This window comes from Coregonus clupeaformis, chromosome 4 (assembly GCF_020615455.1).
Source record: "Coregonus clupeaformis isolate EN_2021a chromosome 4, ASM2061545v1, whole genome shotgun sequence".
NCBI lineage: Eukaryota > Metazoa > Chordata > Actinopteri > Salmoniformes > Salmonidae > Coregonus > Coregonus clupeaformis.
Genome location: NC_059195.1, coordinates 16,060,122 through 16,078,991, shown reverse-complemented (window position 1 = coordinate 16,078,991; position 18,870 = coordinate 16,060,122). Strand labels below are relative to the sequence as shown.

Below are 18,870 nucleotides of genomic sequence, written 5' to 3'. Positions count from 1 at the left end.
TTATGCTGAACCGTGGGGCACCGGTCTATGGCCCGTGACATGAACGGGCAAAAGCGGTGAGGGAGGAGCGCACTTCTCAAATAGAACAGTAATCTGCGCCACTCGGTCATGTTGTACACAAGGCAGCACGGTGGAAAATCCAGAAACATACAACATATCTTTTGCATAAACTAAATGTTTGCATTTTCAAACTAGTCTTCATTGGGAAGGCAGATACAGCGTTTTTATCAAAAGCAATCACTTTCTCATGTATAAACACAGAATCCTACTGTCCACATGCTTAATTACGTTTTTAGCCGACTTCGCAGTGGGCTTTGAACAAGGCACCTGGCTCACGCCCGGGAGGCAGCCCGGTTCCAAAACAAATGCAATCAACTTTCACTCGATGCGAAACATGGCTACCCGCGGGCGCCCGGGCCAGATTAATCGAAACCCCTTATTGTTGGCGAATCTTCTTCTTCTTCTTCTTCTTCTTCTTCTTCTTCTTCTTCTTCTTCTTCTTCTTCTTCTTCTTCTTCTTCTTCTTCTTCTTCGAGGTTTACTGGCGGACTACAACCTATAAAGTGTATTGCTGCCACCTACTGTACGAGGTAGTGAACGATATAAAAAAATCTATTGCAGGAATATTCAGATTTAGATAGACATCGCATCATTGTATCTGTCCCATTATTGCGTCTGTGAGAGCACAGAGAGAGGGAGGAGCTATAGGAGGACGGGCTCATTTTAGTGGCTGGAATGGAATAAACGGAACGGTATCAAACATATCAAACATATGGAAACCACATGTTTGACTCAGTTCCATTTATTCCGTTCCAGCCATTGCAATGAGCCCATCCTCCTATAGCTCCTCCCACCAGCAACCTCTGATTTTGAAGTAGTCAATTTTCTTCTTCTACTACTTCTTTGAGTTGGCAAACAAATTGAAAGGGTGCACACTGCCACATTGACTGCATTGGATGATCCCTCCTGGTGACCTGGATGGAATTATGTGATCCTTCCTTAACCCATATGAAGTGCCAGTTGATTACTTAAAAATGGTGAAAGTCCTCAATGGGGCTGCCCATGCCAAAACAGGCTTTTGGGTACTAGACTCTTCTACAGTGCCTTGCAAAAGTATTCATCCCCCTTGCCGTTTTTCCTATTTTGTTGCATTACAACCTGTCATTTAAATTGATTTTTATTTTTGCATTTCATGTAATGGACATACACAAAATAGTCCAAATTGGTGAAGTGAATGAAAAAAATAACTTGTTTCAAAAAATTCAAAATAATAAATAATGGAAAAGTGGTGCGTGCATATGTATTCACCCCCTTTGCTATGAAGCCCCTAAATAAGATCTGGTGCAACCAATTACCTTCAGAAGTCACATAATTAGTTGAATAAAGTCCACCTATGTGCAATCTAAGTGTCACATGATCTGTCACATGATCTCAGTATATATACACCTGTTCTGAAAGGCCCCAGAGTCTTGGTCAGAATTGAAGGAATGATGGGTGGTGCTAAATACAGGGAAATTATTGAGGGAAACCTGTTTCAGTCTTCCAGAGATTTGAGACTGGGACGGAGGTTCACCTTCCAGCAGGACAATGACCCTAAGCATACTTCTAAAGCAACACTCGAGTGGTTTAAGGGGAAACATTGAAATGTCTTGGAATGGCCTAGTCAAAGCCCAGACCTCAATCCAATTGAGAATATGTGGTATGGCTTAAAGATTGCTGTACACCAGCAGAACCCATCCAATTTGAAGGAGCTGGAGCAGTTTTGCTTTGAAGAATGGGCAAAAATCCCAGTGGCTAGATGTGCCAAGCTTATAGAGACATACCCCAAGAGACTTGCAGCTGTAATTGCTGCAAAAGGTGGCTCTACAAAGTATTGACTTTTGGGTGAATAGTTATGCATGCCCAAGTTTTCTGTTTTTTAAAACTTATTTCTTGTTTGTTTCACAAGAAAAAATATTTAGCATCTTCAAAGTGGTAGGCATGTTGTGTAAATCAAATGATACAAACCCCCCAAAAATCCATTTTAATTCCAGGTTATAAGGCAACAAAATAGGAAAAATGCCAAGGGGGGTGAATACTTTCGCAAGCCACTGTATCTATCTCTATAGGAATGTTGCACATGGGCCTCTCACAATACAGTCTGTTGTAGTGTTCAGGACCTCAATGTTCCACAATGTTTCACCTGCAGTACTTTTTAGTAAATGTTGCCATTTTTGATGGCATTGATTATTATCGCACCGGTTCAAATATGATTTACTTTGATCGCACAATATCCTTAGTAGCTAGTAGACACATATAGAAAATAGTCAACCAGTGTCAAGTAGGCCTATCAATTTTATTTAAATACTGTATTAAAGATTAATGAAAATATATAACAAAACAAATTGAGTAAAGACAACAAATATTTTGATTACAAAAACCTGATTAGAATGGATAATGTAGATCAACTGTTCTACAATACACATGAGTGAAAATATGGATAAACATGCATGCACCCAGCGATCTGAAGTAATTGCAAACCACCCAATAATAATTAATGTATGAGGGTCAAAAACACAGCCCTCATACAGCAATCTTTGACTTTAAGGTCATAGGGCCAAGAATCACTAGGGCCCAGAGTGTTACCTGGTCAGTTCATAAGGTGAATAAAAACGTCTGGCCCTACTCAGGACACCCCGCAGACCTCTAAGGCGTCATGCTGAGCTCAATGAGACGGCCTGCGAACACTCCTAGTGTGCCAATGATACACACTGCCATGAACACACACAGCAGAATGTGATCCAGCACCATGGCCACAAACTTCCACTCTTCAGCAGCCTGGGAAAAGAGGAGAGCAGTTAAAAACACTCAAACCGAGATCTTTAAGGAAAGAACTGTGGGAAGGATGGAAATTAATTCCATAGTCTTACGCTGTTGGACTCCTCATCAGATTTCATGGTCTCAGCAATGTACTTAACCCCCTCAATAGCACTGCGTACATCTGGGTTCTTGGTCATGGGGGACTGGTAGGTGACTGCAGTAGGGGTGGGCTTTCCTGAGATGTCTGAGATGTCAAAGTCAGCACCATAGATTCTTTTATCCTGTTTCTCCTTTGCAGGACGCTTCATTGTTGAGAAGAACATGAGGTTGGGAATGGTGTCAATAAAAATCTGGGAAGCAAAAAATATGAAAGGAATTAACTCCGTAATTAATAATATGCAACAACTTTGTGTAAAAACAGACAATGATAAATAGACTGGTAAAATGCATACAATGAGATAAAAGGCTAATTAATAAACATATTCATTCAGATATTGTCTAGCTCCTGAATCACAAAAGTAGGTTTAAAAAGCGGTAATATAGTAAACAAGTTCAATCATCTATATTCTGTCACTAGATGGCAGTACTGGGCAAGACATGAACAGGGCAAACACAATGTTGAGACTACTATTATGTAGACTTGATACCACACACAGGAGGTTAGTGGCACCTTCATTTGGGAGAACGGGCTCGTGGTAATGGCTGGAGCGGAATCAGTGGAATGGTGTCAAATACATCAAACACAAGGTTTCCAGGTGTTTGATGCCATTCCATTTTTTTCATTCCGGCCATTATTATGAGCTGTTCTCCCCTCAGCAGCCTCCACTGACACCACACTATCTGTCATGTTATTTTATGAAGAATTTGTAAATACATATACAAAAATACATACATTTCTAAACTGTCAAACACATAACATTCACAAACCAGAGTGCACAAGTCATCCTTTGCCATGTCATTTAAAATCCAAATGAACCCAAATACTATTTTAAGTAAAGCACCATGGTATAAAGTTCTTAACTAAGTTCTTAAAAAAAAAAAAAATCATTGGTAGAAATGTGCCAGCTTTGCCCACCTTGCGAACCCAGGGAGACATGGTGTGAGTGCTGGGGGAGCGGTGGTGGGTGTTGATGACGATGACAGTGATGATAATGGAGGCAATGACGAAGACCATTGTGAAGAGCATGTACTTCCCGATGAGAGGCACAGCACTGGAGGTGGAGGGGATGAGCTCAACGATGACCAGCAGGAACACAGTCAGAGACAGCAGGACAGAGATACTCAGAGTCATCTTCTCACCTGAGGAAACACATGTCCACAAAACTCAGGTAAACAAAAGTAGACGCATACTGAAGCATTCATCTATGGAGAAAGGCACAATTGAAGCATGCAATAATGCAAATTATCTGCCATTGTCACATAATGTCATACATTTCATAATCAGTCAATCACACAGCACGCAGACAGATTTGAGCAGTTCAGTGGAGAAACGAGGCTCATGACAAAGACTGAACATATGCTCATAGGGAGGCCACTGAGATTCATAACAATGGATTCAATGTTAAACACTGTGAGAGCAGTTAATAACTGGGTACGAATGGGCTAAAACAAATATTACAGGTACAGCAATGCTCCAGTGCAACTCAACTGTGACACCCTTTACAATTTAATTAAACAAATCAATGAATATCTCATCAAAGTGAGCTGGTTTGATAGTAATTTGGTCTCAATACATGGTGACCTAATCCCCACTCTGGTTGGTCCCCAATCTCTCAGATTAATTACAAGAGGGTTTGACATGATTATTGTGATAATTGATCAGAGAGAGAGAGACTGATAGTGAGAGAGAGACACACAGTGCCATAATTCACAGTGATGAATCGACACTGACTCACAGAGACACAGGAGGGTCATAATGTTAGAGGCTAGCAGTGACATTGTTCCTCTAGCAGTCAGCATCATCACACCCTTTAGGGCACCAACTCATTGTGACCACAGGGAGGAGTAGCCTGTGGTCCAATTGACCTCCTCCGACCTCTCTTTCAGCCCTCCACTAAACGGAGGGCTAGCGGAGGGCTGAAAGATCCTGCTGCCTAGTCACCTTACCCCTAGACAGTGGGGGAAAAAAGTATTTAGTCAGCCACCAATTGTGCAAGTTTTCCCACTTAAAAAGATGAGAGAGGCCTGTCATTTTCATCATAGGTACACGTCAACTATGACAGACAAATTGAGATTTTTTTTCTCCAGAAAATCACATTGTAGGATTTTTAATGAATTTATTTGCTAATTATGGTGGAAAATAAGTATTTGGTCACCTACAAACAAGCAAGATTTCTGGCTCTCACAGACCTGTAACTTCTTCTTTAAGAGGCTCCTCTGTCCTCCACTCGTTACCTGTATTAATGGCACCTGTTTGAACTTGTTATCAGTATAAAAGACACCTGTCCACAACCTCAAACAGTCACACTCCAAACTCCACTATGGCCAAGACCAAAGAGCTGTCAAAGGACACCAGAAACAAAATTGTAGACCTGCACCAGGCTGGGAAGACTGAATCAGCAATAGGTAAGCAGCTTGGTTTGAAGAAATCAACTGTGGGAGCAATTATTAGGAAATGGAAGACATACAAGACCACTGATAATCTCCCTCAATCTGGGGCTCCACGCAAGATCTCACCCTGTGGGGTCAAAATGATCACAAGAACGGTGAGCAAAAATCCCAGAACCACACGGGGGGACCTAGTAAATGACCTGCAGAGAGCTGGGACCAAAGTAACAAAGCCTACCATCAGTAACACACTACGCCGCCAGGGACTCAAATCCTGCAGTGCCAGACGTGTCCCCCTGCTTAAGCCAGTACATGTCCAGGCCCGTCTGAAGTTTGCTAGAGTGCATTTGGATGATCCAGAAGAGGATTGGGAGAATGTCATATGGTCAGATGAAACCAAAATATAACTTTTTGGTAAAAACTCAACTCGTCGTGTCTGGAGGACAAAGAATGCTGAGTTGCATCCAAAGAACACCATACCTACTGTGAAGCATGGGGGTGGAAACATCATGCTTTGGGGCTGTTTTTCTGCAAAGGGACCAGGACGACTGATCCGTGTAAAGGAAAGAATGAATGGGGCCATGTATATATATATATATATATATATATATATATATATATATATATTATATAAATTATATATATATTTTTTAATTCTACCATATGTTATTTTTAGTACAACATTGATATTGATTACTGCATTGTTGGGTTTAAAGCTTGCAAGAAAGGCATTTCACTGTATTTGTGACATTAAGACTTGAAACTTGGACAGGGATTCTGCTTATAAAAATAGCTCAAAGCTGAGTCTCTATAAATTGTTACCTGAACAATATTGCCCTACAATAGCTAGATAGAGTAAAGGAATTAGTGATTTAATTTGTCCCATCCCATGTTGCCTTCCATACGTATAGACCTATACACAAACAACCTCATGTAAGCAAACAGACGTACAGGCAAACAGACAATAGAATTTCAAGTATGTGTTATTTTCAGTTGAACACATTCACACCCAGACCTCGTTCACACAGACTCTAGAATGTGAACTATGTGTTGTTTGTGAACTTTGTGTTGCTGTTCAGTCAAATCAGTGAACCTAGAATACTTCCATTTGGCATCACAGCCCATCCACAGCATCATACTGTAACAGCAGCCATATCAGAGCTAGGCAGCCAGTGATGCATTATACATTAAAGGAAAGGCCTGTTCGCAGACATGGCAGCACACAGGGTCTCTGGGTAATGAGGTAGGCCTCCACACTGGGAACAGGGCCAAATGCTAGCTGAGACACAGCACTGGTACAGCTAATGTAGCTACTAAGAACTTCTGAGGCCCAGAGACAGATACAGGTGTAGGATCATAATTTTACCAGTATTGTCGTAGAAAAATAATCCTGCAGCAACAGGTTTTTAACGTTTAGTTCATATTGTTGTTTGATTGGTGGTTAGGCTTTTAGCTGGACAGAAGAAGGCTACATGAAAAGTGCAGTACTGTTAATATAACCGTATGTAAGTGCAGGTTTTCAGTGAATTTATGTAAATCACGAAGCTCATCCTCATTTCCTGTGTCGCAGGAAAATTCTCAGCAACAAAAGAGTGATCAAATTAAGATCCTACATCTGTAGGAGGACAAGCGTGTAGTTGAAGCTACCAGCCGATGCAGGTACAGTACTTCACAACCACTTCATAAGCCATTAACCTTGCAGCTATGATGCAGAAACTGGGAGACAAAATATATTTCAGTTAATCTTCAGCCAATAAAAGGGATTTAGAACTGAAATGATTGAAGGGATGCTATACTAACCAGAGTCAGTGGGCAGATAGAACACTAGGCCAGTGAGGAAGGAGAAGAGCATGCAGGGGATGATGACGTTGACGATGAAGTAGAGAGGTAGCCGCAGCATCAGGAAGTGGTAGGTGATGTCCAGGTAGGGCGTGTCAGGGCAGCAGGCATAGTACACCCAGTGTTTCCAGCTGCGGTAATCCTTCATCACCCACTCTCCACTCTCCATGAAGTTACTCAGGTCAGGACGGTCGCTGTCCTGGTGGAGACAGGTAATAAAGATGTCATGAAGACTCAACAGACCAGGAAGGGCTCAACCTAATTGGTAGGTTTTAGGACTGGTGGTATTTTGTAATGCTTTTAGAATCATGTGTTAAATCAGTAATGGACTGTATGTGTTTGGGTAACACAGGAGTTACACAGGGGATCAATAGAGAAAAATGTCAAAATGGTGATGATTATTACGGGATTGACGACAACCAAGTTGCCATCATAGGTCCAGGTACCCAGCTTCATGCTGCAGTTCTGCAGGTCAAAGGGGAAGTGCAGCACGATGATCTCACAGTAACTCTTGAATATGGCAGGGGGGTTCCACGTGATCATGCCAGTGTGCTCCAGCAGCACTTTGGTCTCGTGAACGATGGCAAAGTCACCATCAGCACTGCAGGCATACACAAACACAGGCATCAAACACAGGAAATAATGTTAACACAGAGGGACATCACTGCCTGGGGCTTGGCATGGCCCTGCCATCACAGGCCAACCAACCAGAGCTGAGACTGGTACAGGTTGCTGTGGCATAGGAGCTGGTTGTCAGGGAGAAACAGCAGTGTGTCAGACGCAGCATATGGTGTGGGTGGAACCTGTGATATAGAAGCCAGATTTAGCCTGATGCAATCTGAGCTCTCACTCACTCTGCACAGAGGGAAAAGAGAGGGAAACGTCATATAGTTTGAAAACATAATCACACCCAGAGTCAAGGAAAGTATCAGTGAGAGAATGGTAAAAAGAAAGACATTTGATGCAAATATGGCCTGATTCTTACTTGTTATAGAGAACGAGGTCAGGACGCCAAATGTCAGTGGAGGGCACTCTTATCTTTTTGATTCCACCATAATCCTCAGGATTCCATTGCAAGTTCACATCCTTCCATTGCTGGAAAATGACAGCACAAAGTACAAAGAGCATGAATAGAAAATATCAGATAGATTATTTGAAGTTCCTGACTTGAAGTCTGATTCAGAGAGGAATAATTTCAATAGGGAATTTTTCAGAGAACGTTTTATTACAGTTTATCGAAAATAAATATAATTCAACGGTTTATAGGGATTTTACACTATTTTCAGAAATTATGGTTAAATTCATTGTAATTATTACCCATACTTACATTTTCCTTGTAATTACTCTCTTACAAAATAGCCAGAAAGAAAATATTTTGATCTCATATTTACTGTATATTGCAATGTTGATACAGGAAACGGCAGAAACAAACCTGTTTCAGTCTAACATTGCTGTTGACAATCTGGTTGACCTCATCCTGTAGAGAAAGAGAATTGATTTTAGTTTCTACTGTTATGAAACCAATAATTAGCCTATGGATATTGTTGCACTCGCTCAGTCTAGGGGTCTTAGGCCTAGTTAACTGGTCTGTAACCTTATTTAAGATGTGAATCAATGTGAGAAATCAGCATATGCAATGTATGTACTCCATCTTGACATCTTGGTCAGCCAGTCAAAGAGGATTACCATTTGTTCAGATCGTGACAAAATAAATATGTACAAAAAGGAAAAATATAAAAGGAATGCCCTTTGGCCACAAAACAGAATCAAAAAAAGACTCATGGCCACAAAACAGAATCAGCAGCGTCACAACTCTGCCATCTGGGAACTGTATCTTGGTAGAGTGTGCCTAACTGTGTGCTAGCACTAAACTACCTACTACATAACACCTCCCCCATCAAGAAAAAGTAAAGAAAAAACCTCACATAGTCACCAGTATCTATTTTCCTGAATTTTCCTCAACTTTTCCCCCCTATTTCTTTTCCATAAAACTTCCTTAACTGAAGAGACCAAACTATGTACACTATAAACACCAGAGCTGCAAAACAATAAGACTTGGCTTCAGAAAACCTCACCTCTGAGATAAAGCCATTCTAGAAAACCAGACAAACCAAAACCATCAAATTCACTGGTCTGCATTCAGCTAATTTCTTCCTGCCAAAAGTCTCTGACTTGAGCAAACCAAGGGACAACATGTAACCCCTATGGTTCTAAACGGAGAGATCAATTCCATTCCCTAGGCCCATGGTCACAAGCACCAAGCTCCATCTGATATGAGACTTAGAGCACCCACCACCAGGGACAAGTGAACGTTGACCACAACTTCAGCAAACTCACTAGGAACACCATCCCCGTTCCCCAACACCTCTTTGCTCCCGCACTGGAGGGGAACTGGAGGGGAACTGTTAGCCTCCTCACTTTCCTCCACCTTAACCGGAGACACACTAGGCCTACATGCTGCAGGAACATTCAACCGCTCCTTAACAACAGGAAGGGACAAAACCGGTGGATCTGGCTTTTCCACCAAACTCACTTTGTCACAGATTCAGCCGAGGCTGCTCCTCCTCCTTGCTCGGGCAGGCTTCGGCGTTCGTCGTCCCCGGAGTACTAGCTGCTACCGATCGATGTTTCGATGTTTGTCTTGTTTGGTCTTTATTGTTTACACCTGTTTCCCATTATGTTACATTGTATTCCCTTTAAAAAACCCTGTCTCTCATTGTTTGTTGTGTGTGATTGTTTTCCGTGAGGTCGGCAGTTGTTGTTGTATGAGAATAGTGTTCCTCCCTGTTTGGAGGTTTTGTTTTGTATGTTCTTTTACTGTGCAAGTAAAGTACGTCTGCCAGTAGCTCGGTGTCCTGCGCTTGACTTCGTTCACCGCATACACGTCACCTTGACAGAATCACACACCACACATGGAGTCAGCAGGAGCGGCGGTGCCAGCTGGATCAATGGAAGAACGCGTCGAACAACAAGCGGCCATGATCCAGGCTCTCGGCACCTCCATGGAACGGGTGGTGAGCACTATGGAGCGATGGGAAAGAGGGGGTCTGCCTACACCTCCTCCGACGATACCACCACCATCGGCGATGCCCATCGCTTCACCTCCGGGGTCCAGTGGGATTCGGCTCTCGCTCCCGAGGGCTTATGATGGCACAGCTGCCGGGTGTCAGGGTTTCCTGCTCCAGGTTGAACTCTACCTGGCAACCATCCACCCGGTGCCCTCGGGATACGAGAGCGTGTCCGCCCTCATCTCCTGTCTGTCCGGCAAGGTGCTGGAGTGGGCCAACGCCGAGTGGGGGGGAATAGACGCCGCTACTGTCAACTATGCGGAGTTCACCCGCCGCTTCAGGGCAGTATTCGATCATCCACCAGAGGGTAAAGCGGCGGGTGAGCGTCTATTCCACCTCAGACAGGGGAGGAGGAGCGCACAGGAGTTCGCACTGGACTTCTGGACGCTGGCTGCCAACGCGGGATGGAATGAGAGGGCCCTCGTCGACCACTACAGATGTAGCCTGAGGGAGGACGTGCATCGGGAATTGGCCTGCAGGGACACCAACCTCAGCTTCGACCAACTGGTGGACATGTCAATTCGCCTGGATACCCTGTTGGCTACCCGCGGACGTCCTGATTCAGGGCCGTCCATTCCATCCCCCAGCACTTCCTAGCCGACCCCTATGGAGCTCGGAGGTGCTGGTGCTAGGGAGACCAGGAGAGAGACCAGGAGAGAAGCCGTCCCCTGCACCAACTGTGGCCGCAGAGGACACACTGCTGGTCGGTGCTGTGGAGGGTCTCCTAGGAATCGAGGCAGTAGGCAGCACACTGATGAGTCATTCCAGGTGAGTAGGCACCCAACTCACCCAGAGCTCTCTGTTGCGCATATGTGTATTAAAGTTGTGTTTCCCGAGGTTTCTCCTCACTCCCAGCATAAGGCGCAAGTAGATTCAGGCGCAGCTGAAAATTGTATCGATCGCCAGTTCACCTATAACTTAGGGATTCCTATTGTACCAGTTGATGTGCCCTTCCCCATCCATGCCCTAGATAGCCGCCCTTTGGGGTCAGGATTGATTAGGGAAGTCACAGCGCCTCTCAGGATGAAAACGCAGGAGGGCCATGAGGAGATAATTTGTTTGTATTTGATTGATTCTCCTGCGTTTCCCGTGGTGTTGGGGCTTCCCTGGTTAACATCTCATGACCCCAACATTTCATGGCAACAGAGGGCTCTCAAGGGATGGTCTGATCAGTGTTTCGGGCGGTGTGTAGGTGTTTCCGTAGGGGCAACGACGGTGGAAAGCCCGAACCAAGTTCCCACCATGCACATTCCACCTGAGCATGCCGATTTGGCACTCGTCTTCTGTAAAAAGAAGGCGACTCAATTACCACCTCATCGACAGGGGGATTGTGCGATAGACCTCCAGGTAGGCGCTGCACTTCCTCGTAGTCATGTGTATCCTCTGTCTCAGGAGGAGACGGCGGCTATGGAGACATATGTCACCGAGTCTCTGAGACAGGGATACATATGGCCGTCCACTTCCCCTGCGTCATCGAGTTTCTTTTTTGTGAAGAAGAAGGATGGGGGTTTACACCCGTGTATTGATTACCGTGGTCTCAATCAGATCACAATCAAATACAGCTATCCTCTCCCTCTGATTGCTAGTATGACGGAGTCATTACACGGGGCGCGATTCTTCTCAAAATTGGATCTCAGGAGCGCGTACAACCTGGTGCGCATTAGGGAGGGAGATGAGTGGAAGACAGCATTCAGTACCACCTCGGGTCACTATGAGTACCTCGTTATGCCATACGGTTTAATGAATGCTCCTTCAGTCTTCCAATCGTTTGTGGACAAGATTTTCTGGGACTTGCATGGACAGGGTGTAGTGGTGTATATTGATGACATTCTAATATACTCCGCTACACGAGCCGAGCATGTGTCCCTGGTGCGTCGGGTGCTTGGTAGACTGTTGGAGCATGACCTGTATGCGAAGGCGGAGAAATGTCTGTTCTTCCAGGAGTCCATCTCCTTCCTGGGACATCGGTTGTCCGCGTCAGGGGTGGAGATGGAGATTGACCGCGTTTCAGCCGTGCGTAATTAGCAGACTCCCACCACGGTGAAGGAAGTGCAGCGGTTCTTGGGTTTTGCCAATTACTACCAGAGGTTTATCCGGGGCTTTGGACAGGTAGCAGCTCCCATTACCTCCCTGCTAAAGGGGGGTCCCGTGCATCTGCAGTGGTCGGCTGAGGCGGACAGGGCTTTTAGACATCTGAAGGACCTGTTTACCTCAGCTCCAGTGCTGGCACATCCGGATCCCTCTTTGGCGTTCCAAGTTGAAGTGGATGCGTCCGAGGCTGGGATCGGTGCTGTACTGTCTCAGCGCTCGGGTACGCCACCAAAACTCCGCCCCTGTGCTTTCTATTCTAAGAAGCTCAGTCCGGCGGAGCGCAATTATGACGTGGGGGACAGGGAGCTGTTAGCTGTGGTTCAAGCCCTGAAGGTGTGGAGGCATTGGCTTGAGGGGGCTAAACACCCTTTTCTCATTTTGACTGACCATCGTAACCTGGAGTACATCCGGGCAGCGAGGAGGCTGAACCCTCGCCAGGCAAGGTGGGCTATGTTTTTTACCCGATTTGTATTTAAGCTCACCTATAGACCAGGGTCACAGAACGCTAAGGCAGACGCCCTGTCCCGACTATATGACACAGAGGAGAGGTCCATTGAGCCCACTCCCATACTCCCGGAGTCTTGTCTGGTGGCACCGGTGTGTGGGAGGTTGATGCGGACATTGAGCGGGCGTTACGTACCGATCCTACTCCCCCACAGTGTCCAGAGGGTCGGAAGTACGTGCCGCTCGAGGTTTGTGATCGATTGATATATTGGGCTCACATGTCACCCTCCTCTGATCATCCTGGTATTGGTCGGACAGTGCACTGCCTTAGTGGGAAGTACTGGTGGCCCACTTTAGCTAAGGACGTGAGGGTTTATGTTTCCTCCTGCTCGGTGTGCGCCCAGTGTAAGGCGCCTAGACACCTGCCCAGAGGGAAGTTACAACCCCTACCCGTTCCACAACGGCCGTGGTCTCACCTATCTGTGGATTTTGTCACGGACCTTACCCCCTCCCAGGGGAACACGACGATCTTGGTCGTTGTGGATCGGTTTTCGAAGGCCTCCCGTCTCATTCCTATGCCAGGTCTCCCTACAGCCCTACAAACTGCTGACGCTCTGTTTACACACGTCTTCCGGCACTACGGGGTACCTGAGGATATAGTGTCTGATCGGGGTCCCCAGTTCACCTCTAGAGTCTGGAGGGCGTTTATGGAACGTCTGGGGGTCTCGATTAGCCTTACCTCAGGTTTTCACCCCGAGAGTAATGGGCAGGTGGAGAGAGTGAACCAGGAGGTGGGTAGGTTTCTGAGGTCCTATTGCCAGGACCGGCAGGGGGAGTGGTCGGGATATATCCCCTGGGCAGAGATAGCCCAAAACTCACTCCGCCACTCCTCCACTAACCTTACGCCTTTTCAGTGTGTGCTAGGGTATCAGCCGGTCCTGGCACCTTGGCATCAGAGCCAGATTGAAGCCCCTGCGGTGGACGAGTGGTTTCAGCGCTCGGAAGAAACCTGGAACGCTGCGCATGTCCAACTGCAACGGGCTATCAGGCGGCAAAAGGTGAGCGCCGACCGCCACCGCAGTGAGGCTCCGGTGTTTGCACCGGGAGATCGGGTCTGGCTCTCGACCCGAAACCTGCCCCTTCGCCTGCCCTGCTGGAAGCTGGGTCGGCGGTTTGTGGGGCCATTTAAAGTCCTGAGGAGATTGAACGAGGTATGTTATAGGTTACAACTGCCCATTAATTACCGCATTAACCCCTCGTTCCATGTGTCTCTCCTCAGGCCGGTAGTAGCTGGTCCACTCCAGGAGAGTGAGGTACGAGAGGCTCCTCCACCCCCACTGGACATCGAGGGGGCTCCGGCATACTCAGTCCGGTCCATCTTGGATTCGAGGAGTCGGATGGGGGGCCTGCAGTATCTCGTGGAGTGGGAGGGGTACGGTCCGGAGGAACGGTGCTGGGTCCCTAGGAGGGACATCCTAGATCCCTCCATGTTGAGGGATTTCCACCGGAGTCATCCGACTCGCCCTGCTCCGCGTCCTCCTGGCCGTCCCCGAGGCCGGGGTCGGCGCACGGCTGGAGCCGCGCGTCAAGGGGGGGGTACTGTCACGGATTCAGCCGAGGCTGCTCCTCCTCCTTGCTCGGGCAGGCTTCGGCGTTCGTCGTCCCCGGAGTACTAGCTGCTACCGATCGATGTTTCGGTGTTTGTCTTGTTTGGTCTTTATTGTTTACACCTGTTTCCCATTATGTTACATTGTATTCCCTTTAAAAACCCCTGTCTCTCATTGTTTGTTGTGTGTGATTGTTTTCCGTGAGGTCGGCAGTTGTTGTTGTATGAGAATAGTGTTCCTCCCTGTTTGGAGGTTTTGTTTTGTATGTTCTTTTACTGTGCAAGTAAAGTACGTCTGCCAGTAGCTCGGTGTCCTGCGCTTGACTTCGTTCACCGCATACACGTCACCTTGACACACTTCTTCAAGCTCCTGATTCTCATCACAATACACAATACAAAAAAAGTGTCAGCTACATCGACCCCTGACAAACAACCTCATGGTCAGCCTGTGGTGGCACCACAACCTCTACTGGGAACCAAAGAGTCACTGACAACCACTGAATCCAACAGATCACTTGGGGGAACCAAATCATTACTCAGACCACAAAGAGAACCTAGTTGTTCATTGTTACTCAACTCAACGTAGAACATCGTGCTAAATTGACACCTGAATTAACCTCATCCTCAAACTGCAGAGGGCACACTACATCACATATCTCTGTCCAGAAGGTCTCAGCTAGAGACACAAGAATCTCCTTCCTCACTACGGAGAACCATTTCCTGGGAGCCACTGTCTAGTTTGGCAAATAATGTTTCCTCTAAGTCCCCACACACATCATCCTCCATGTCTGGTTTGCCATCAGTACTCTTCTGAACCCGATTAACTTCACAAACTGGGGATACCTCAAAACTCTCCTTGAAAGACTCCACCCCCTGAGACACCTGACTTTTAATTTGGCTTACCCAAACCTGATCACTTGGGAAAACTAGCTTATCACTCTGATCACTGGAGAAACCTGGTTTAGAATGTCTGACTGTCTGACTGACTGTCAACACAAACTTCCTCACCTGTATGCAGCCCTTCACTCATCTGCTGTTTCAAAACTGCCATTTCCTGTTCTAGTCTCGCTATTTCCAACAAATATTCTTCCTCCTGGCTGCTATCCACCAGAACTCACTCCACTGTTCCCATAACAGCACTGCAACATCTAACTTGTTCAACTCCTCTGCTATTTCAACCTCCAACATTTTTGCCACCTGACCTAATAGATCCCTCGTTGGCATGAGAAAGCCCCAACTATCCTCTACCTCAGCACAAAACAATACTGGCTCAAACGCCCCAATAGTCAAAATCAGTAGGCCAAACAGAACCAACTCATTGACTGACAGAAGTCACAGTTAGTCACTAGCTCACCGCTAACCAACCAATACATGCACCTACTACATAACACTGCATAGTGTTGACAGTGATGTGAATGCATGATTGCATGATTAATATTGGTTTTTCTTACCACACTGATGAGTTGAATGAGCTGCAGACCAACTGTAACCACCACTGGGTCCCTGAAGTGAGCGACAGGACGCACCACCTTGTTGTAGCCAGTGAACAGGGTTTTCACCAGACGGGTTTCATCATCAGAGCTCCAGGCAGAGCCTACAAGAAACACAGAGACAGCTTGATGTGTTGCTCACATGGCAGAGATTGAGAGATGTTGTGTTTACAGCACCAGCAGACTGCTAAGTAGTGGTTAATGTATGTGCAAATACAGTAGTATTAAATGTATTAAGTTTCTTCCCATCTTCCTCCCCTCAGATTTCCCTCCCTCCCTCCCATCCTTATTTCCCTTCCTTCCTTCCTTCCTTCCTTCCTTCCTTCCTTCCTTCCTTCCTTCCTTCCTTCCTTCCTTCCTTCCTTCCTTCCTTCCTTCCTTCCTTCCTTCCTTCCTTCCTTCCTTCCTTCCTTCCTTCCTTCCTTCCTTCCTTCCTTCCTTCCTTCCTAACTACTTATTTCATACACTGTTATATACCAGTGGTATACTATCATTGTGGAATGCTGGAGGTGATAGAGATGAGAGATCCATCAATACAGATAGTGTTTCAGACTCGACATCCGCTATTTCCGTTACATATTTGACCCATGCCAGAGCGTATCCCATTTCATTTTCCGCTTGACCTTGAAACGAAGCCTAGTGTGTGCAAGAACATACTACGAAAGCATGAATGACGTTTTGAGACATTGAAAACAGTAAAATTGTCTGAAATATAATATATTATATGAAACAATTGACTCAATCATTCAAGCACAAATAGATGGAGGTTAAAAAACTAAGTGCACATGCCCCTGTCAATCAAGAGAGCCTAATGCTGGATGCCTTTTTAAAAATTCCAACATTTCCAACAGGCACTAGCTTAGCTAGGATATACCTCATATAAGATTTGAAATCTTATAGTTAACTAATGGATAAAGCATTACCAAGAATCCATGCGAAATGATCTAATTATGTAGATATCCCTTGATTAATGGGCTAGATTTGTAAGATATGCAAATATTGGTTTAGGATAGACTATCACCTAAAATATCCTGGCAAAGGTATGTTATAACCGACAGAAGAACAGAAATGGCAAACTCATTTTATCAGTCAGCCAACATGCATGTTCAGAATATGGCTTACCTGCTAGAATGATAAGGAGATGAGAAACAAAAAGTAGACGATTCATTCTTATGTTCGTTTCCCATAAACTCTGGGGTATCCAATGTCCTGAGTCTTCGAGGGTAAGCGGCTAGTTAATTAACAACATTATTTCTGTCTACTTTAAAATGAGGTCAGAATAATTGCAACACTGACTTGCTGCTTCAAGTACTGTATTACGGAACAGTATTGTTGTTTCCTGACAGCATATGTTATGAGCCACCACCAATAGCTGTCATTTGAGAGGGCCACATTCTTTGTCGTCCCTCACATGTTATAAGCACTACATGCCTGGCTAATCTAGCACTAAAATATCTCACAGTGCAATACACTTCCCATATTGAAAGACAGTAATAGCATATGGCTGCTTTCCAAAATGAGCGCATTTGTTGTGATATATTTACAATTAGGCTACTCATGAACAGAGAAAGGGACATTTGATACTGTTCCCATTGGTAAACTTGTGTTCCATTATGATGTCATTTCCATAATCATTATTTGGGAATCCTATGTGAGCAGTTGATTACATGTCAAATACAGTAATCAAACTGCCACCAATGTTGTCCTCTTTGATGATCTCACCCCTAATGGAGATGATATGTCTCCCTCTTAGGATAATGTTGGACTGCAAAATATCCACAACATCTACCCCATCTAGCCACTGCAATGAGTTTCCAGATGGCCAGGTATAAAACACCCCATCACTGTACACCTGCCCCTCCCCACCAAGGCATTGATGGGACCAGGCAACTCAATTTCCTTACAGCCTCGACCCGTTCAATCAGCCAGTCACTCAACCAGCCGCCTCATTCATCTTATTTAGGGGCAAATTGCAATTTTGGCAATGTCTGAATTAAGAGAGATCTGTCTCTTAGCCCCTCCACTTCTCTCCCCATACCAATCATAGACCACCTGAATCCTACAGCGCGTAAGTACCTCCTGCCTGGACCCAACCCATGTGACCCTGGAGAAACCCATTGAATCTGCTCATTCAAGCTCATCAAGGTCAGGCAGTGGGACTGTGTCATCCTGCCGTTGCGGTTGAGACACAGTTCTTTCTTTCAGCAGGAGTCAGCCCTTCTATAGCCCTGCGGGAATCTCTCTCAATCAGACCTATTTTACTCCCTATTCTACATGTGAATAAAATGCTCTCTTAACCTGAATCTGAATAGTAATAATGTGGTGTCTGTGGAACATCTTCTGGGGATGGCAGAGCATTGAGCATCTCCTGCTGCATGTTTGTGCGCCCTGCCAGATTATGTGGATTACACTTTCCATGGTAGAGATGATTATGTCTGTTACTTGGATATTTTTACATAATATTTCACCTAAAAAATAGCAGTCTAGTGTTACGTGTATTGTTTATGTTCTGAAGATAACATTATATTTATAATCACTGTATTCTATTATTTAACATGAATTTCAATTAAAGCTCTTCTAAGAGCTCTTTGATGTTGTAAAGGTATTTTACAGTAGATCAATTGTTTCATGTACATTTTGATTTATTGGTATGATGGGTGGGGGAAGGGATGGAATGGCTGTTTAGTATGGGATATTGGTGTATGGTGATGCAATGTTATTCACTGTAGGCCTATGCAGTTTAAACATTGTCCCCAAATTCCTACAATATGATGGTTACATAGGCTTTAGCAGAAATATAGCACATTTCCACATTCAGAAATCAACATGTTACTACTTTAGCTGTCAACAATCTGAAAAGAAACAGTAATATCTACATGACAGGTGTTGCATCTACATGCAGCATTTTCACTGAGCTGAATATTTCAGTATATATTTTGCAATTGGAAATGTAGGTCAGCCTCTGCAGGAGGAAATGTCACACAAC

At 45.2% G+C, this 18,870-nt stretch overlaps 1 protein-coding gene across 1 annotated transcript; it reads right to left on the bottom strand.

The window, feature by feature from the left end:
* Positions 1 to 2,316: 2,316 nt before the first annotated feature.
* LOC121552594 (acetylcholine receptor subunit alpha-like) lies at positions 2,317 to 17,270 on the bottom strand. Its single transcript, XM_041865555.2, has 9 exons — positions 17,007 to 17,270; positions 15,846 to 15,988; positions 8,618 to 8,662; positions 8,171 to 8,280; positions 7,591 to 7,786; positions 7,147 to 7,384; positions 3,875 to 4,098; positions 2,910 to 3,149; positions 2,317 to 2,817 (listed from the first exon to the last, which is right to left on the bottom strand). The coding sequence occupies exons 1-9, from the start codon at positions 17,050 to 17,052 to the stop codon at positions 2,686 to 2,688; spliced, it is 1,374 nt and encodes a 457-aa protein (XP_041721489.1). The 5' UTR covers positions 17,053 to 17,270; the 3' UTR covers positions 2,317 to 2,685.
* Between the last annotated feature and the right edge of the window lie 1,600 nt (positions 17,271 to 18,870).

Bases quoted from the DNA above. Each gene is read 5' to 3' on its own strand.
- LOC121552594 (XM_041865555.2), bottom strand. From the start codon at position 17,052: ATGAATCGTCTACTTTTTGTTTCTCATCTCCTTATCATTCTAGCAG. The intron at 7,385-7,590 runs GTAATAATCATC...TGTCTCCACCAG, and splicing joins ACTTGGTTGTCGTCAATCCC to GACAGCGACCGTCCTGACCT. The intron at 3,150-3,874 runs GTGGGCAAAGCT...TTTGCTTCCCAG, and splicing joins TGTCTCCCTGGGTTCGCAAG to ATTTTTATTGACACCATTCC.